The following is a 21,758-nucleotide window of genomic DNA, read 5'->3' as shown; positions in this document are numbered from 1 at the left end:
TGATTAAAGAAATACATTTATATACATAAAAAATGTGTTGTCACAATGATGATGATGATGATGATGATGATGATGATGAAGATGATAATAATAATAATAATAATAATAATAATAATAATAATAATAATAATGATGATNATAATAATAATAATAATAATAATAATAATAGTGATATTCAACATAGCGTAGACGTTACTCTATTAATTAGCAATTTCATATCCATTTTTAGAACCTATATTATAATTCTATTATGTGTATGGTGATACCATATAATAATATGTAGTACTTTTATGAAATATATAGGAATGTTATCAGCTCGACCTTCATCATTCATTTCTTATCGACATTAAGAGTTATACATTTTACAGAATGTCTTACACCGGTGAAATGTAACGACGAACATTTATTCATTACATAAATAAGGAAATATGAATTCCTGTTCATGAAGAAAAGAATTATGAATCATAGGCCTAGCAATTTAGGACATATCAAAACACACAGCCTAGAATGTATATATGGACATACATTCTATATGTTGGCGTATAGTTATATTATCGTGATATGAGTGATTTTTCACAAATTGTCATTTTCCTTCATTCAAAATGTTTTATTACTTTATGGTGAAAAAATGCAATGTAAGCGCAGAAGAGGAAAAAAATTAGGTAATAAAAAATAAATTAGGAGTGATAGTTTAGATGAGTAAGTTTTCATCCGAATTTGCTATGAACTTGGTACAGGCATGAAATCATTGAATTTTGCTAGTCCACCATTTGAATTATGATGGTGGTCATCAAATCTCAAATTTACCAGTTAGCATTCGTGTATCAAGCCTTGGTATTGGTATTTAGATATATAATAAAAATATTGGGGGACAGTTCTAATGCTCCAGGTTGAAAAAAAAAAAAAAAAATCATCTTGCGAGAAATCACCCACATCCCATTACGTTGTATCATGTTTCAATGGCCACAATCGATCTGGAGCTTGTCATTATTGTTCCTTTTCTCAATTTCTCTCCCTCCTTTCTGATATAAACATGTCTATTGCGGTATGTAAATTGTGAGTTATGATAATATTGCAATATAATCAAAATACAATACATTAGAACATTGCAATAATTTGCATGTACTTTTTATATATCATAATTCAATTCAACTGCTGCCGGTTATTCAGGTTGTTTATAATGATTTTCACTTGCTGGATTATATATTTTTCCATTTTTTTTTTGAAAACTCTGAGTCTAGATGTACATTCTCTTCTTTTCTTTATTCAATGGCAATATTAAATACACAATGCTTTTTTTAATTGAAGAGAAGAGCATACTTCACATCTTTCTCATTTTGAAATTTTTCAAAAATATCTTTATCGGGAATAAAAATTAAAATCCCAAAAACCAAACAACATATCAATTTTTTTTCATTTTGAGAAAAATAATCTTCAAAATCCTCATTGCTGGCTTGTACAAATGAAATCTGGTGCGTACATTTGAGCACCTAACACCAATTATGTCCAAGTATTTGTATTCTCAACATATATATGAATATATATATATATATATAAAAAGATATTGAAAAAATGAGAAAATATTCCCAGCTCTTCTCTTTTTAAGCGATTGCAACTCTTATATTTTAGTAAGTATGAAACTGTTCTCACATAACGAACAATTGCATTCGTAATGAACATTCAATATACTATCGTATCCATTATGTATCCCTATTTTTTTAAATACAGTATATATAAATTGAGACACATAATGTATATGGGCGTAAAATCTTTAAATTCTTCCCTTTTTTTGTAACATTTATATCATTTGTCATTTTCTAAAATGCAATACACAAAAATAAATGCTCATTTTTCGATTACCATGTTTATTATTTATATTAGTTGGCGTCGCTCTTGACGGTTTATTAACGTTACATTATATCAACAATTTAATTAGAATTTTTTTCACTTTTTTTTTGTTTTCTTTTATACAAAGTAGGTATCACAAAATTCGACCAGCCTTTACAAGGAGGATCAACTTAAGACGATGTCATACGGAAATTATTATGAATCCACTGCAACGACAAGTCATCCTTATTCTCAAAGTTTTCAATCCATTAATTATCCAAATAAATGGGATTTACCCAATGTGTATAAATGGAAATGAAATTTTTTCTCATTAAAATGTATCACGAAATCTGCATATCAATATCAGCACTTGTAAAACACTCGCAATATCTTCTTTGATAAGATATTATAATAAATAATTATGCCGGGATCTTTGCCGTTTTATGCAGCTTCACAATAATCTTCAATGATGGCAATAACGACGGACAAGAAAAAAAATTGAATTCAGAATGGCTGAAACAAACTGTTTTTTTTTTATTCGTCATTTTTATCCTCATTATTCAGATTAGCTGTCAGTGACTACATTGGCCGACAAGGATTCGATCATTGATATACACAACATTATGCGATTAATTACTCAATATCATCAAGAGGACAGTGATAATAATTACTACCGGGCAAAAAAAACAGCAATTAATTCATGCTACCTAAACCCCAGGTTTAGCGATGAACATATACAATAAATCTGACAAATACAAAGCGAGTAACCAGCACATCGCCAACAATAATTTTTTTATGCCAATATTCCTATATTGATTTAATGACATATGTATATTCATACAAGAATAAAAATAAACGAAAGATCCATCAACTAGTGTCTTTTAGTTAAATTAAATTTATGGTTATCAATTGTCAAGTCTCTAACGAGTATACGTTCAATCAATGCCCTAAAAGTGTAGAATACAACTCAAGATAACTAGCTGGATGAAATACGACAGGCTGAAAATTAATACTATTCTCCAGTGATACTTGACAAAAATTATGAAATTACAAAAGATAGAAATAATATGTTGATAGTGAAAAAAAAAATAAAGATACTAAACTTTCGTTGATCGGTTCATTAACAGTGCATTTCCTTGTGGAAAGCTTCGTTGTGGTGGAAAAATATTAATTATTCAAATAAAACATTTTCGAAAACATAAATTAATAGTGATTTCTCCTAGCCGTCCATCGTGATTTCTTATACCAATGTTCTTCTTAATTCGACAAAATATTTCACTAATTTCCATCATCATTATAACAAGATGAATCAAGTTTTGTAATTTATAAATTGGGAAAATGTCTGATTTTTAGACGGGGTGTAATCAAAGGTACATTATTGAAAGTTGAAAAACAATTGATGTCTATATATGCGGGAATTGTAATCATGTTTCCAAATAGATGATTTTCGTTCCCTTTTTCAATTACAGCAACTTTACGGCCCAGCCGTAAAAATTCAGGCAATTCCGTCGACATTTCGAAAATGGAGGGCATCGTATATATGTATGTATACATATAATAATAATAATAATAATAATAATAATAATAATAATAATAATAATAATAAATTTTGTTTTCTTTCATCTAATGTATTCAGGGCACATTATTGTGAACAGTGTGCATAGGTAATTTCATCCAGTGTAATTTGAATCATCAAAGTTATCGATGGGCCTTGGGTTATTCTTAATTCATTTGGCTTCATCTTCATCCATTGGTTCTTCAGAAACTTGACGGGAATGTTCTGGAGTACTTGTAAGATTTGTTGGTTGTTGCATAGACAATGAAGCCATGGCAGATACTGTATCAGTTTCATCGTGTTCTTTTTGACTTGCTTGTAATGCACTCGTTGCAACGATATGCGCAGTCAATTTGACACATGGCCAATGTGACATTTGAATTGCAATAGTTTTTTGTAATGTGTCAACAGCATTCTGACATGGTATTCTTGTCAATTCTTCTTCTTTAATAGGTGTTATTTCATCACCCAATAATGCACGTACGCACTCTTGCGCTGAATCACAAATGGCAGCTAGATCATAACCACCCTCCAATGCAAGTACCACTCTTCCATTAGCAAGTTCAAGTAATTGTTGTGTCATTCTTCCAAAACAAGCTGGACTAACTCGATAACCACCAAGTGGAGCAGGATGGCCGATTGCTGCATCGAAACCAGCCGATACAATCACAATGTCTGGATTAAATTCCTTTCCAATTGGCATCACAATTGTGCGGAAAGCTGCAAGATATTCAGCATCACCCATTGGTGGATTTAACCCACCAGACCATGAAATATTTACATTATATCCAAGGCCATCGCCAACACCACATTCTGTTGATCCACCAGTTCCTGGGAAAAAGTTTCCATCATCGTGTCGATGAATTGACAGATAGAGAATACGTGGATCATCATAAAACATTTGTTGAGTACCATTTCCATGATGGACATCCTATTGAATAGAAAAATTAAAATAAATTAATATGACAAAATGATGAATCAACAGAATCATTTATTAATTGAATATGCATAGCATCATAATTACCCAATCAACTATGAGAATTTTTCTGGTATTCAATTTCTGCTGCAATAATTTGGCGGCAATAGCAACAGAATTGAAAAAACAAAAACCCATTGCTTGATTTGTTTCTGCATGATGTCCTGGAGGCCTGACAACAGCAAAACCATTTTTTATATCACCCATGGTAGTCTTGAAAGCTAAATCAACCACACAACCAACGGCCATTCGTGCTGCAGGAGCTGTATGCAACTCGTTCCACGTTGTATCAGAATCAACACCAACTCCACCACATGGTAGTCGCACAAAACTTTTAATCGGTAACTGAGAAAGCTTTGACATGTCCAATTTTTGTCGATTCAGAGGATTTGTACCTGTAAAAAAATATTTATAATATTTAAACAATTGATGAAAATAAATCACCAAGTATTATACCGCAACAAACAAAAAAGAAATTAATGAAAATGTTAAAAGTTGTTACTACCAAAAAGAAGTGCATGAGCTTCACTGTGGCAAGACTGAATTTCTTCGAGTGTAGCTTTGCGAGACCGTATGCGATCACATCGTTGAAGTAAACCAGTTTCAGAAAGTCTCGCCCAGACACTTTGCAGCCTACCACCATGCTCCGGATGTCCCCTGACAGTCTCTCCACAAACACAGGCATGCTTAAGCATCAGTGCATCATAAGCAAGACCAGTTGTTGGACGATGCGGTGATCCATGGCTAAAGACTTCCGCACTGGCTACCTGAGGTCCTTTTCATACCCCAATTATTAAATTTTTATAATATAATATTATTAAATAATTTGAGTAGTTACCTAAATGCACAAGAGGACTGGATAAAGCTCTAGATAATGGTCTGCCCAAATGTACGCCGCCGCCGCCGCCGCCACCACCACTGCCACTGCTGCCACCACCACTACCACCACCACCACCACCACCACTACTAGCACTAACACTACCACTACCACTACTACCACCACTGCCACGATTACCCATATAAGTTGATGTCTCGTTAATTTGAAGTGTATGACGCATCATCAAGTCCCTCTGTTGTTGTAAGAATTGTTCTCGATCCTTTTGCTGCTTCGATATTTCACTCTCTTCCGCCGATTGTATTTCTTTTTTTCCTGTTAAATCAATCACTTCGGATTCTTCACTTTCTGCCGCTTCATCAAGTTGGTTTGCCTGACCAGTACGAGAACCAACTCTAGTAAGTACAGTTTGACGAATTTGCTGCTTGAGATAATTGTGTGCCTGTTGCTGCTCGTGTAGTTGTTTTTCAGTCAAATATTCTTCATAATGGGTTGGTGGTGCCATTATACTACCTTGAAGCATTGGATGACCCAATGGAAGTGGGGCTGATTGTGTTCTACCTGAAAATTTTCAAAAATTTTTTTTCTCATTGTTTTTTTCCTTCTCAATGAATAAATGATGATTTTTTTGTCATTACAGAATAAGAGAAAGACAAAGTCAGTGAACATACTACCTAAAGGCCGGTGACCAGCCTTATGCAGTCTGGCGTGAGCTACTTGGGTATCGGTTATAGGAGTACTATGATAAACCAAATGTTGTCGTGAGCCCTGTTGCTCCAAGCTCTGCATTTGTTTGTGAATGTATGCTGGTTCGCCCTCTATCACCGTCAATGATGGATAAAATGGTAGGGTACCTGGTAACATTTGACCGGTTAGTGGCATTCCTAGGCGTGCTGTAAATGCAGCACGAACTTCAGCTTCCGAAACAGGCGCCAATTTTGTTCCACTCTGAAAATATTTATTCAATACTATATATAAAGAGAAGATGATTATTGACAATACTGTAGTTTTTTATCATATTTGTCAGTAAAATTTACCGAAGACGGATTAGATTGTACATGCGGTCTACCCAATGATATATTTGGCATCGACGGTGAGCTGAATAACGAGAGATCGGACAAACTTCCTTGTTGACTGCTACTTGTTAATGGACCTCCATACTGAGTATTTTCATTTTCCTATTACATAGCCAAATAATATAGGATTTATTATTCAATGTAGTGATAGTAAAATTGGAATAATCTTTTTTCCCATACCTCTTGTATCGGTGTATTGCTTCCAGCCGTTGGACTCGACTGAGGGTTATTACCAGTCGGTGGTGAATTAGGTCCAGACTCAGGATTACTGACGGAATCTAATTATCAACCAATCATCATCAAATTTTATTTTATATAATAATATATGTACATTTCATTGGCATGTGTATACACAGTCATTGACAGTGAAAAAAAAAACAAATTGACCATTTGCTTTCCTTTCATCATTAAGAAAAAAAATGAACCTCAGATTCATTCTCCATACAATAGAAATAGTAGATATAAAGAAAAGTTTCAAAATCAATAAATCAATATATGATGATGGAATTTGAACAATGTAACAGCGATTATTTTCATGCAGTTATACAAATATATATTGACCAATGCTGACTAGATTAATTCAATATTGAAAACTCACTTGGCACAAAAAAAAAGTAAATTTTAAAAAATCACCAGCAGCAGCAACAACAACAACAACAACAACAACAACACATTCTCACACTCATCTAACCATTGCATTGATTGTTCTTTGAACTGAAGAATAATCAATCCGTAATAAATATTTAATGAAGCAATTTTTCACAAATTTAAATCTCAACGTGTACCAGTTTAATTATGATATGTACTTGTATTGACTTGATAATTTTAAAAGAAATATATGTATTACTTTTAGGAGGAACATACTTGCTAAAAGTGATTTCCGTTTGAGATGCGACAGTAATCGATCCTTTCGTCGGGCCGTAAGCGGTGAATTTCTCGCCGCTGCCATATTCCTCTCCATGACGCGCTGCTTTAGTCGTACCTTGAGCAGGTTTGGCTCCGAGGCTGGCCAATTCAGCCGGGGTTAGTTATCATACCAGATAAAAAAAAACGTATACAAACGAATACAAAATCTTTAGGTCTAGTCAATATGAAGACATGTGCATATGTGGTTGAGATACAATCAATTTTTTTTCTTCCTTCCAGCTTCATTTTGACTTGACGTGAAGATGTATAAATCCACACTGCATAAACACATCGTCAAAACTTTTTTCTGCATATATAATTGGATAAGTTGACATAAGAAATATATCGTATTTCTATAATAGAAAATTTTTAATTGATCAGGTTTGATTAGAAACAACAAGTTATGACGACGCCATTTTCATGCTTTAGTAGGCAACTCGACTGACACAAAGAAACAGAGAAACAATGCTCGAGAAGAATGAGCCACTCTTGAAGGGAGAAAAAAAAAGAATTGTCACACAATAAAGTATTGATTTTAGCCAATTCTATGTTACCTGTTTTTCTTAATGGAAAATCATCGCCAAATTTCTCCTGCAATATTTGTGGCATGCGATAGGGATGTGTTGTATTTGATGTACTAGTTGCTTCTGACTGAGATTGCAACCTACAAATTAAGAAGAAAAAAAAAATCAATCATCTTACTGATAATTAAATTTTTCACATGATTATAATTTCTATTTATATAATGATTTCACACACCAACTCTTATATCCTGGAGCTCCAGACATTCCACCATTAGCAGCGGCTGCAGCTTCTCTCTGTTTTTTATTCACGAGAAAACTCTTGAAGAGAAATACAGTTTTGGATGAATTTATAATGTCAATTATTGAAAATTTGGAAATTAAATTTTACTGAATTTAGCCCTCCCCTTCAGTTATCATACCTGAAGCCGCTGTTTAACTTCCGTGGAGGCAATAGCACTGTGATCGTGTTTATCTTTCTTTCTGAGCGCCTCAATTCTTTCTTTTTCTCTCATTTGTTCTTCCAGTTGTTTCTGTTGTTCCCATAGCTATCGATAGCATAATTAAAATATGAATAAATTGATTAGACGTGAGAAATCATGGTGATGTTACACAAATTCTTGAGTTCATACGTTTACAAATTTTCCCATAATTCAACTTGTCTATTAAGCAGTGGAGATGTACCTTCAACTGGTGCATCTGTTGTTCATGCATTTCTGCTAACTGACGTTCTTGGGCTTGATACTGTTGTCGCAAAATTTGTTGTTGAAGTTGATGATGCTGCTGTAGCTGGAACCAAACCCAGATACCTTAAGGTTACTGTTCTCCACCCTTTGTTATTTAGCCAAACAGACTAAAGAATTTTTTTTCACTCATTTCACCTTAGATATTATTAATTTATTCACTTATGAGCATACTCATTATTGTATACATTGACTAATTACAAAAAACAAAAACAAACTAATACCAATAATAATATGCCCATTCATCATTACATTACCTCAAGTATCTTCTGCTGTAAAGCATGTCCATGTAAAGTTTGCGCATCATTGGTTGAAGCGCGATAAGCACCCGAAGTTAGGGTAGCGGTAACTCCACTGGTCACAAGGTCACGCGGTCGGGACATTGGTGAGCCAGGGGTATCTCTCGCCATTTCTAAACATATTGTAAATAATTTCCTGCTTAAATAGACTTATAAGGTGTTTCATGGAATTGATTAATGAAAATACAAGTAATTTAATTAGCAATATGCAATCATAATTATATGTATAGATAGTGAAATTGCACGAATAGTAATATTTCAATTATTTGTTTGGTTGTTTGTTTTTTTCTCTAGTAAGTTTAGGGAGAATATAATATACAAAGGTGCTACAAATAGAATATGAAAAAGTTAAAAAAATAACATTTTTTTTGCGCATTTCTTATTGAAAATCATGCAATACCAATTCAATCAAGTAACAGTTGTAAGAATCTTTTGCAATTGATAAAATACCTTTTACGCATGCGCAACTGAGTAATACCTATTTACAGTATCATCTGAGATATTACTATTCATCGTAATATCGATTATACTGAGAATTCAGAGCCAATTTTCCAAATTATCAATATGCAACTGCTACAGAGAAATTGCATATTTAGCAATTGTATTGATATTTCTATTTTGTTTATACACTCCAATACGCTGCACAAGGACAGTAGTCCTTGGTGGTAGTTATTGTGCATTTTCCAAAATTTATCCAAGAAAGATTATATCATTAAAATAATTTCATTCGTTACCAATCATTATTAGGAAAATTAAGTAACCATTAATGAATTCACAAAAGCCCAATTTTTTTGGCTGAGGCAACCTCCTAAACCAATTGAAAAAAAGGTCTTTTTCTGAAATCAATAAACTTACCTTTTTGGGGCAGGTGGGAGAAAGCTGACGTGATTTCAATATTCCGATAACCTAGGTCTTCTGAAACAAATTCAAATAGATGAATATGGAAATATCTGATTATTAGCAGGGAATTATTGAAATTACGGTAATTATGCCAACTTTAATCTGAACATCAACTTATGACTCGGAAGATTTTGTCATTACAATAAAGCTTATCTAGGTAATGTTTTTTTTTCCCAGGGCAAATAGCACATTAATTAAGCAATGGAGGAAATAATTCGTGAGTATTGAAGTAGGCCCTCTATCTCTGGAAGAATAAGCATTCACAAATTTCCATTACATAGAGGGAAGACAAAGACAGGTGAAAGACAAGTCGGTAGGATAATGAAATTAAGTGAATATTAAATCATCCAGTGGCTTACGTGAGGATGAAAATAACTTGGAACTGAATTTCATACCTCCCAATGGAAACACGATATTATCCTCATCAATGTTTTAGAATGTTCTTTATAAGGCTAATGAACTGCCGCAAAAAAAATTATTATTTAAAAATGCTACCTTCTCGATTTAATTTTGCTTGGTTTTATGCATTTCCAAACATATCAATCATCATACTTAATCATATATACAATAACATTATTATTATTATTATTATTATTATTATTATTATTATTATTATTATTTCCTTGTGAAATGAGTCACTCAAGTCTAAAGCTAAAAGGTCAATTATACTTCAACATGGGTAAATACAAAAACGAAAAAAAGAGGAAAATTGGTAGTTCATGAATACACAGTTGAAATACTAGAACGATAGTCGACCCCCCGCACATATCGCTTGTAAGGTTTTCTACTCATATACGAAGAGAAAATTGTAGCAAAAATTAGTGCACTATTCACCAACTCATGGAATTCAAACCATAGCCATGGAATTTTTTGGTGAGCCCTGTTTGGTTCTACGTCTAGTTGAACGAAAAAAAATTGCTTTTGCTTTCACAACTACTGGTTTTCCAAAAATTTCATCTTGTTAAACAACGTGATACAGAAAACTCGGATAGCTATAATGTGAGAGAATTCAATTGTGCATTTCTACTTATTAGTATTTTTATATATAATGCATTATATCGAATAACTGGCGAATTGTTGGTTATTCGCAGTTCGCCTCTCTTTGTTATGGATTTAGATTTGCACTTACTAAAAATACGTTTGCGAGCGCCTAGAAGCGATCGTGTTTATTTTCATTTTCAAACTACCACGTGTTTAAAAATCATGCTTGGATCTTCATACATATTTTCTATATATTTGTTGAGGTACAACCAATAATGGTAGATTATAATTTGTAAGATATGTAACCCATGTTGGTTAATGAATATGTGTAAATGATTGAAGAGTCATATATAATACGCAAGTTGTATTCGCTAAAAATAGAACACATTTTCATCGACAATATTCTCAGTTGAGAACAAAAAAACAAACAAACAAAAATTAATTTTTTCAAAAAATCAATTATTTTTTTGTAAATCTCCAGATACGTTGTAATAGACATTTAAAGGAAATGTAGGAGACAAACGCGATAAAGCGAGGGGAAAATTTTTGGCTGCCGAGATTGTGTATTTCCGGCGTTTGGCCGATTGCTAATATTAGATGTTTAAATTCTATGTATAGAATGATATTTATAGATGAGTTTTTTTTTTTTTTTTCAAATATCAAATGCAACTTTTTATCCTCGAACACCTCATATATTTCTCCCGCCCCATGTTTTCGATCGTTTCTAACAATTCGAAAAAGATATAAGCCTGAGTTAAAGTAAGATAACACATTAACGTGGTGAAATACTTGAAGAAAATCGATTGTTGTTCGGTATTTTTGAAGCCGGCCAACTTTTCGATTTTTACGGGTCGCTATACTGTTCAATTTTTCCCTAAATTGAAGAAAATTAAAGACTGCTGAATTATAAATGCATCTTTCAATAAACATAAGTAAAATTCACAAGATGAATAGAATGTATTAAGGCCCGGGTGCATTATCTTTCGAACGTTATCTCGATTGTTTTTTCATCTTCATAATGTAAAATATATCACAATTTCCATTGGATTTTACATCACGCAGGAGTCCCTAAAATTATTATTGTACAATCGAAAAAAGTAGAAAGAAAAACTTTTCAATAAAGATTAAGAAATAAGTCCGATAGAGAGGAAATAGTAAATAGATAATTTATCATGGTAACTAACGATCTGACAGCCATTGACTACTGTACAAATAACGACCTAACATCTATTAGATACATCAAATTATTAGTTTGCAAGTTCCTCCCTATTGAAAATGTTCAGCTTTTTTTCAACGTTTTATTGACTACAATCATAATTTTTGGAGACTCCAGGGCTGTGTAAAACTAAATAGCAATTGAAGATCATTTCAGATTATCAACATGAAAAAAAACAACCAAGATCACGTTCGAAAGATAATCCACCCGGGCCTTAACGTCTTAAAAAAAATCCCCGGGTTTTAACAGTTTTCTAGCTGCATGCAATAGAGCTGTATGCCTATATTTCATTATTCAGGTAGATTTTTATACACCCTCTCACTAGAAGCGTACCTAGAGTGATCAAATGTAGGTGTTAAATATAGAAATTTTGTGTTGGCAATTCTGGACTCTATCAGACGCCTCTGAGGACGTAATGCGCGTGGGTCATAATCATGAAAACATCTCGAAGGTCAAACAGCTAATTGTTTTTTTTTTTTCTATGTATAATATAAATTCACATTAATGATATCATTGATCTCATTTTCCGGATAAAATTCAACAACGATTTCAAGGGATATTGAACAAAATGGAAAAAAAACATTTATCTAATTGTCATACCACGACCTCTCGCCAATTATTTTACCTTCATCAGGTTGTGGAAAGCCACATTCTACAAACATAAAATCATTACCCATATCCAGTCATAATTTGAAAATGAACCAATAAGAATACAAATTAGATTAATGTTTGATTCTGTTAAAGTAGTTTTTTGAATAGACTTGAGTTGAGTCGTTGAGTGTAAGGAGAGACAGAAAATTTAAAATTCCCAAAAAAATAATTATTCATCCTTAATAATTTTTTTATATGAGTTGTAATTTGAACGGGTGTGAGAAATTGCTGAAGACGTTAGTAAATGGCCAGAAATAGAGGAGGGGGGAGCAGAGGGAAAAACTCGAGAAATCTCGAGAGTTTTTCTCTCTAGAATCGTTAGAATCATAGTGAAACAACTTCACAAACACATATGGACGCTCTACGAAACAACAGGTGTTTTCGACATAGCTGTCTCCCTGCAACTGTTTTAACGACCCACCAACAATGGTGGTAGCCAGTTAAAACTATTATGTATGTACCTGAGAACATCGACCTCTCATAGAATTGTATAGGATACCCCTATATTTTCATCAATGTATGCATGCGTGCATGATAATAATCCTATAATACGATTTTTTTTATTTTTCCGTTCTTCAATGATTATCCAAATTTAATTGGCAGCAATTATCATGGTAAGATTCTGTCATTAAAGCATGTCAGCCGGTCATCTTAGAGAAAACAATGAGCATCAATGAATCAATTGGTCATGGAAAATGATTATGCCTACAATAACAATTATCTGTTATCGTATGAAGACATGCTGTCATGATTGAAAATTTTCCACGTTTTTTGGGAAAACATATACACACTTTATATTCATTATAGAAAATTTTCATTCTCACTTGAAATTTACCTCAAATTTTAATTGCGACACTGTGGTAGTCGATAAATAGAATAAACGAATAAAAGAAAAATTCACACTTTGAAGATTTTGCTTTCCACGTAGTATATAATAATTTTCATACACTTATTCTTATAGTTAGTTTAGTGTATGAAGAATATCATGATAATTTTTGTATGGGCATTGTTGATTCCGTACACACTGATCGTAATATTCTCTCAAACAAATTCAGCCAAAAATGATTCACTATTTTCGCAATGTCAGGGAAAACTCCCATTAATTATCATATCATGTGTTGCACAATTGTACGTAAACATTTTATAATAATAAATACAAGTTATTATTTTCATTTAAAGAAAGACATAGTACAGTAGATGTATTATGTTTATTCGTCGGTTGTGAACAAGAATGACCGATAACTGCTGTGGAGTAAGTTGCTTCGCCTCTTTCACGGTGAACCTTTCGCGCGCGGTAGATGCAACTAGCGCCACGGTGTGGGATTTCTATAAGGTAATTCAGCGACTAGAGTGGGGATTGGGGATTGCGTACTGTCAAGGGGGCGGGAGAGAGGGAGGGGTAGGAAATGTTTCTATTTATATCTTGCTCTGGCTTTGTTGTGTCCATGCTTGCCTGACTCCGTCAATCATACCGGCATGACGATTCTCAATCTATATGCATGACAATATAATGAAGAATACAAAATTGAAAAATTGAATTGTTAATTGATAATTATTACTAAAAAGTTAGCTATGGAGAATTCATTTGTTAGTAGTACTTGACTCGTAACTGAAAATCATTAATTTTATATTGATCAAGTAAGTGTTGTTTTCGGTTGCTACAATATATTCTCATTGGCGCGTAATAATATGCACATTTATTGTATCACTACCTATCGGGAAAGTAACATACAATTTCTAACCAAGGCAAGTTTTCGAACTCACAGACAGGATACATATCGTCATATGTCTATTTTTATCTCATCGCTCGATATGAGGTACGAGCAATATTTTTAGTAACTCACCTACCCATCTGCTGGCACATTTTTTTTGTTTTGTTTGTTTATTTTCTTTTTTTTTCACTTTTTCTCTTCTTCTTCTTTTTCTCCATAATTTTAAAGTTATTGGTGCTCTTGAATTGAAGTAAACAAAGAAAACGTGTATAATGAAATGAGTATAGAACCCGTTGATCTGTTGCGTTACTATCTATTCCATTCTTAATCTTATTCTTTTTTAACTCAATCTACATTCAACTTAAACAATAGAATATCTTATTAATATCAATATGGACATGTATGTTATTATTTATTGTTTGGGAGAGAGAGAGAGAATTTATAATTGGCATTGTGATAATCGTTACGTAATTTCTCCCGAAGCATTCACATTGTACAATGGATTTATTCATCTAGAAACGTCAACGTTTCCTGAATACGCAACAGTTATTTCACAAATACTCAAGAGTAGACCGTTATCACTGATATTATCACGTAAGTTTATTTATAACCATTTATTGCGTCACCAATGATAATAATTAAAAAATGGAAAATTAGCCGTGGAATATTGGAATACTCTTGAATATGAAGAAACAAAAATATTTGCTTTAAAATTTTGGATATTTCAATAGGTATGCTCAAACAATTATGCCGGAAAAGCATAGTCATATAGGGATAAATAAGTCAAAGTACAATAACGTTTTTCATCAACTAAAAATCGCAATATTTTACACCCTAGTTATAAATACAGACACCAAAAATTATAAGTAGCATCACAAAGGTTCTACAATTTTTTGAGTATGACTTAATGATTGGATGTTGCCAAAGGCACAATATTGCAAACTATTTAAATTTCGAAGAAAAAAAAAAGTAGTGTTAAATTTGGTAATGACCTATGCTTAGGAATAGTAACTAAGATCTATTTGTATTTGTCTCTCTGCATGTGAGTCAAATACCAAACTTGCTTCTCCTGGCCACTAATTGATCATCTACTTGAGCTAGCATATTGACCCTTTTATTATGACCATTTTGATTGATCCTCCCTTGTGACCCATTCAATTGATCCACTGCCTATAAATAATTTCATTATATACCTCAATAAGAATGTATGAAAATGAATCTTTATACATTCCAGATAATGTGAGAATTGATAAATGATTAAATTCTATGAGGAATAATAATTCATCAAGTATGTAAAATGTTGTTTGGTCTATCATATGTTGGTCAATATGATGAGAATTTCTGGCGCCCAAGAAAACAGGTTGTCGATCGACTTCAAGACTTACTTAAAGCCCTTGAAGTCCAGTGTGATCGCGCATCTATTCTTATCCGCCTTTGTACACGCGTCGTACTACCACTGACTGGGGAGGGCGTGGGTAGAATGCTATAACAAGCTGAGCTTGGCTCGGGTGAATACTATTTATAGTACCAAGATTTTCGTGGGAGGAGCGGAGTAGTGAGGATTGCCGTTCCTATAAATAATCTTTATGCTCACTAGTTGTTCTATCGAATCCCTATGTCATCAACTAGCACCTACACTAGTACACTTTTTTCACTCCCTTTCTAAACTAGAGGTGACCTTTTAAAAAACATAAATGCAAGAAGCTCATTCATTGGACTAGGTTAGTGGTTAGTTAGTGCCTTTTTACTCTTCCATTTTCTATTGATTTACTATTGTTTGTTGTTGAAAATTTTTGTCATCGATTGTAGTGGATTTTTTTTTTTTAATATACCTGAACCAATAAACAAAATTTCATGAGTAAAGAAGAAAAAAGTAGAAATGCTCCTATAGTAGAATCATTATCTCCATTAAATTTCACAAACCTTTTAAGGGAAAAAAATTAAATCAATGAAAATTATTTCCATAAATGAAAATGATAATTGACCATGGTGTCGTATATGTCAACATATGACTAAAAAATACATACTCCGTCGTTAGCGCCTGCGTCTGTTAATCCACCATCGACCCACAACCTTGACCTTTCAAATCAAAAACCCCAGAGAGTGGTTGAATAGATAGAACGAATATTATTTTAAAAGAAACACAGCATCACTCCTTCGTGTGCAACATAGAGATATCGAAATAAAACATAATTTCTCCTCTGATTGGGAGAAGTTGTAAAGATATTATTATATTATTATTGATTTGTAAAGTTAAAAGTCAAGAATAAGAATGGAGGAAATAAGAAGAAAAAAAAAACAAGAAACTGTGATGTTATATAAATAGAAGCGGTTAATGCTGCCATGGGAACACCAAAATTCAGTGATACTCTTGCTTCAATAATGTATATAAAGTAAACATAATTGTATTATTATAACAGTAAAATATGTAATCAATTATTCCGAGTTGTTATTCCACTGGACGTATGTAAGTAATCATTTTTCTAAAAATGTAGATTTTCAATGATAAACAAAAACGTGTCATTGTATATGTTCGTTAACAGTAGTGTGGCCTCTTTACAGGTAAAATCTGTGTAACAGATCCGCATAAATACACAGAGAGCTGCGTAACCAAGTTTTTCTATTTATAAACTCACTATGGTCATATACCCTACGTTGGCATATTCTAACCATATTATTGCGTAAGAATGTCATTGTGCAATGACAATTCTACCTTTATATTGTATGACAAAAGTTTAAAATTCCAAGAGATGTAATCCACTTGAAATATATATCAAGAAAGTTTAGACAACAGTGAATAATGATGGTCACGAATATTATTGACCTGAAAAACAATTCAATTATGACAGATAATATAGAAAAATTATTCCTACATAATTTTTGTGAGCAGTGGTGATGCATTGGAAGGGTAGTTCACTAAGTTTAAGGAAATGCGATGCTGTATGAGATGAAAGCAACCATCTTTTCATTTAAGCTCCTGTGTTTTTCTTATTTTTTCTTTTTTCTTATAAAAAGGAGAAATTGAAAAAAATGAAAATTCTAAATTATATTGATTTTCTGGGTTTTGGCCCAGTATTAACATGGCATATAACACTAGAAAATATCCATAATTTGAGGAATTATACAGAGTATTACTATTCATGCTATTGATTTTCTCACCTTTTACTGAAATGGTGTTTGCCGGCGGTGGTTCGCTCGACATGATTCCATAAAATTATTACGGTACCATGAGCTGCATCTATCACCTGCCCCCCCTCCTGTCAACCTTTTTCTAATCACTTTCGACACACAGGCTGCCGCAATTTTTCAGCTGGTCACATGCATCCACGTGGCCTAAAATTTTTGTTTACATGCTAATGTTATTTTTTTCGATTTATACTTTTGCATCAGAATTACTCGCCATATTCATTTCTTCTTTCACCCATAAAAAATTATTAAAATATTTTTAAGTAACAATTTGAAACATGCATTAAATAGTAGACTTCATAATGATATAGCATTTAATTGTCTTTCATTGTAAATGTATCAATTCGATTGTTCATCTTGATTGTACATCGTATCAACTCACAACTTTTGTACAATGGTCTTTCATATATCTTTAGGAAAATCAAGATATCTAACTTGTAAAAAAAAAAAAAAGAGAGAGAGAGAGAGAGAGAGAGAGAGCAATATTTTGATATTTGAACCAATTTTGGAAAAGTCTTTATTAGACTTTGAGAAAGTGCAAGGAATAATGTAGCAGATACAACAACTAGACTCAATAAATTAATAGAAAAAATTCAATAAAGATGGTTAGAATTCATCGTCCAGTACGCAAATTGTGTTGGATGGCACTTGTTGTCGAAAAATACGTAACAAATAATTTATATACGATTACAGAATATACCGACATAAAAAAATATACATGTCAGTTCCTAACACGACCATTTTTGTTCTTACGTTGTTTCCGTCAAGTATGAAACAAAATCTTCAATTGATCAAGACACGCTTGAAACTAATGAAAACGAAAATCGACAGCATAAAACGAAATTTAAACAATTATTACTATTGATAAACTCAAGTTTACCTCATCATTGATGATCAAAGCAGGCAGTCCTCAAGTTAAATGACAATTTAAACTTGATAATGGGCTACACTTCAAATCACATACATAACACAATACCTGTCAACGGTATCAATCACTACGTCTGTTGTTATTGCTTCCTCTTGAAAAAAAAAAAAAAAAAAAAAAAAAAAAAAANCATACATAACACAATACCTGTCAACGGTATCAATCACTACGTCTGTTGTTATTGCTTCCTCTTGAAAAAAAAAAAAAAAAGAAAAAAAAACAAAACTATGGTATAGTTATGAAATTTGAATATTCAGTTTACGGGCGCATACTGTTTTATATTACAGTTGAGTCGATAACCTAATTTGTGAGAATATTGCCATTAATAATATCTACCAAGCCATTATTATATAGGTTATAAACGAGAGTGTACATTCGTGGAGAATCTAAAGCCACGAAAACCCGTATCTCACAATCATATTTTTTCACACTTATATTTCACTATAATGTTAAATTTTCTGGATACGCAATATCGTATTCCGGGTTTCACTTTTTTTCTACTTCAATATTCAATTCAATGGACATTGTATATGTAGTTTTCCGTTTTTATTTCGTCAAAATAGTCAACACACTAGTACCACCCACTACCAGATTACGCATGCGTTATATGCTGTTCACTCTAACTTATTGTCTCTCATTAGCGATTAAAAAATGCAGTGGATCATTGGAGCAATTTGTCACTGGGGATACATAATAGTTTTTGCTTCTTGTACTAGTCATTTTTTACCCCTCTTTTTTTTTAAATTTACATTTATGTTTCTACACAACAACTTGTACTCGATATTATTCCCAATGAATTTAATTAGCTACTTGAATCATGAGATTACTTTTAAGCTCACAGGGTCAATTCCAACCAACTTCGGATTCATCAACCATATAACACTACAGATTGTGCTAGATGGTAGAATATACTACATGTAGGGACTAGGGAACACACACCAACTCAAACTTGGCTCACGTAGTTTTACACAGGCGAATGGCAAACTGACTAGTCAAGTCAGTTTCCTTTCTCCCTTCGGTCGGCTACTCCCACTTTACCTAATTCTCACTCACATCCACATCTCCCACCCCTCTGAAAACCAAGAGAACGGACTAGTCAGTTGAGTTGGACAGTTTGTTAATTTTTTTTATTTTATTTTATTATTATTTTTGTTTTTCAAATTACATGCTTAATCTGTGAATATCCTTTTTGTGGAATTCATTTAGTTTTCTTTCGTTTCATAGAGGAGCGGGACTTATCATAAACATCTATGGATATTGAAAAGACAATCAACAAAAATTTTACGGTATAAAAAAAAAACTCGGAACTTGAATGTGAACACAAAAATTCTATAACCACCCAAGAATCCAGTTGAATATAATTGGGATTGTGTTTTTGACTTTGAAAACAGGTATGATACGCGCTTATTCTTTTTTTGTTCATTTATTTCTACTCTTTTATACGCATCTTTGTAAAAACTAATGTAGTTTCGCGATTTGACGGATCAGAGTTAGGTTGTGGAAAAAAAATTGCTCATGCGTCATATTTACATTTAACAGCGGGATCAATTCTATTAACAACAATAATTACAGAAATAATGGATATGATGTGAAATATTTCAAGATTTTTAATAGCATAATTATTGAAAAGAATATCAAAGAAAAATTAACTCTCTGCAAATGTGAATTTGGGGTGATAATTTTGAGGTTAAGCCATCTCCCTTATGATTTATTTTTCATGAATAAACAATATTGGCATTATTATTTTAGTAAGCCATGTCGTGGTTATTTGGAAGGAAAAAAGTCAGAGACTCACCGCCAGATTCGGGTGAAGAAGCATCTTCATCAACTAGTCATATCGATGATTACATACTCGTAGAAAGGCAGACAAATCCACCTTCATCAATTGTAGGAGGACATGGAAATGATACATCAACTAAATCATTTGGTCTATATCCCTTTCTTCCTCAAGATCAATCCATCAATGCATCAACACTTTCATCCAACATTTCTCAAATGGACATTTTGTGTGATGCACCGAGATATTTGCACTGTATAAAATTTCAATTGAACAAAACATTTGAAACTGATATTGAAATTGACAGACTACACGCTGATGAAATTTTCTCATTTATATTGAGGATTAAAAGCGAGGACTATGATTATGATTTCTCATTAGAAACTAGTGTAATCAATGAAATGGTAACAAGCACCGAATAATAACTTTGCTCCAGCTTCTCTTTCAATTTTTACAAATCCTCTGGTATCTTATTACAATTAATACGGTATAGATATTACCCACTTACTGGAATTCCTCTTTTATTTTTCTTGTTGTTATGATGCCTGTTGTTACTATGAAAAAAAAAAAAAAAAAAAAAAAACCCTCCTAAAGAAAATCTGTAAAGACAATTGGAATGGTTATAACAAATAATGCATACATAGTAATTGTAATTAGTTTTTAATTCATATGGCTAGACAATATGTCAGAATAATTGCAATAAAAATGAAGAATGGTAACCATGTTTTGAGGAATCCTGACCAGCTGTAATCATAAAATAATCTGTTATATATATATATGTATGTTATGAAAATAAAAATAATTCATTAAATGGCTTAATATCAACCTGACATATTTTCCGTGAATGAGCATGAGCAATGCCAATTTAATCATATTCCATTTGCTTGAATTGTTGAATGCCATCAAGTTCAATGCAGTAGCAACATGAGAATGGCAGTTATCACAGCATAAATTATGCTAAGAGAAGAAAAATGAATAAATAAATGAATTTTGAAAGATCCCATTTTGTTGAAGCAATCATTTACTACACAACTCAAGATATGGCGGCAAGTTGAAACGTTACAAACCATTCTGGTTTTATAAATGTCGCTAGCTTGTGTTACAGCATTATCCCATCCTGCCGCACCACCTTTTGCTAATAAATGATTCAATTGCCAATATTTTGTCGGACAACCGAAAGCCATCTGATCTTCAGAGACATGGTAAGGGCCAGCGAAATCTCGGATGATCCCGGCAGATGTTGCAATACCCATGTGTCCAATGAATGGTAGAAAATACCTATTATCAACATAATTACAATGTGAATATAATTTTGATGATTTGTGTTTCAACAGTGGAACGTACGTGAGAATGGGTATTGGTGTCCAAACTATACAAAATGGGTATCTCTTTCGCGAGACATCAATTTCAAGATTTATTGCCGTTGAGGACGTATCAATTGATCGAGTAGATCCATCTACATAATTAATGTCTTTCATTTTTCCCAACAATCACTAATAAAATGATACAGTTTATATCTCAATGCGCCTTTTCTAAAACTATCATCATTCACATGTATCACAGATTCATCTCCTGAGAATCACAATTTTTCATTTTTATTATTTTGTCAACACTCTGACAATTGATTTGTTTACTTTGACAGAACGGTTGATCACTTAAGTGCGGGCGGGGG

At 32.7% G+C, this 21,758-nt stretch overlaps 3 protein-coding genes across 3 annotated transcripts; 1 reads left to right on the top strand and 2 right to left on the bottom strand.

Moving 5' to 3' along the window:
• Window positions 1-1,845: 1,845 nt before the first annotated feature.
• LOC107046188 (histone deacetylase 4) lies at window positions 1,846-18,372 on the bottom strand. Its single transcript, XM_015268732.1, has 17 exons — window positions 18,265-18,372; window positions 17,358-17,531; window positions 9,594-9,653; window positions 8,697-8,851; window positions 8,381-8,485; window positions 8,119-8,244; window positions 7,935-8,017; window positions 7,730-7,839; window positions 7,134-7,274; window positions 6,450-6,547; window positions 6,231-6,371; window positions 5,865-6,141; window positions 5,319-5,754; window positions 5,197-5,243; window positions 4,864-5,133; window positions 4,407-4,753; window positions 1,846-4,313 (listed from the first exon to the last, which is right to left on the bottom strand). Exons 2-17 carry the CDS (start codon window positions 17,398-17,400, stop codon window positions 3,555-3,557), a joined length of 3,198 nt encoding a protein of 1,065 aa, XP_015124218.1. The 5' UTR covers window positions 17,401-17,531; window positions 18,265-18,372; the 3' UTR covers window positions 1,846-3,554.
• Window positions 18,373-19,427: 1,055 nt separating this feature from the next.
• On the top strand, window positions 19,428-20,905 carry LOC107046189. The gene is made up of 2 exons (XM_015268734.1): window positions 19,428-19,700; window positions 20,059-20,905. Exon 2 carries the CDS (start codon window positions 20,065-20,067, stop codon window positions 20,506-20,508), a length of 444 nt encoding a protein of 147 aa, XP_015124220.1. The 5' UTR covers window positions 19,428-19,700; window positions 20,059-20,064; the 3' UTR covers window positions 20,509-20,905.
• On the bottom strand, window positions 20,730-21,750 carry LOC107046187 (transmembrane protein 222). Its single transcript, XM_015268731.1, has 4 exons — window positions 21,431-21,750; window positions 21,154-21,364; window positions 20,913-21,043; window positions 20,730-20,830 (listed from the first exon to the last, which is right to left on the bottom strand). Exons 1-4 carry the CDS (start codon window positions 21,562-21,564, stop codon window positions 20,752-20,754), a joined length of 555 nt encoding a protein of 184 aa, XP_015124217.1. The 5' UTR covers window positions 21,565-21,750; the 3' UTR covers window positions 20,730-20,751.
• Between the last annotated feature and the right edge of the window lie 8 nt (window positions 21,751-21,758).

The sequence above is a fragment of the Diachasma alloeum genome, unplaced genomic scaffold (genome assembly GCF_001412515.2).
Source record: "Diachasma alloeum isolate Michigan unplaced genomic scaffold, Dall2.0 Dall_scaffold_01228, whole genome shotgun sequence".
Classification (NCBI taxonomy): domain Eukaryota; kingdom Metazoa; phylum Arthropoda; class Insecta; order Hymenoptera; family Braconidae; genus Diachasma; species Diachasma alloeum.
This window is presented reverse-complemented; position numbering and strand designations above follow the sequence as displayed.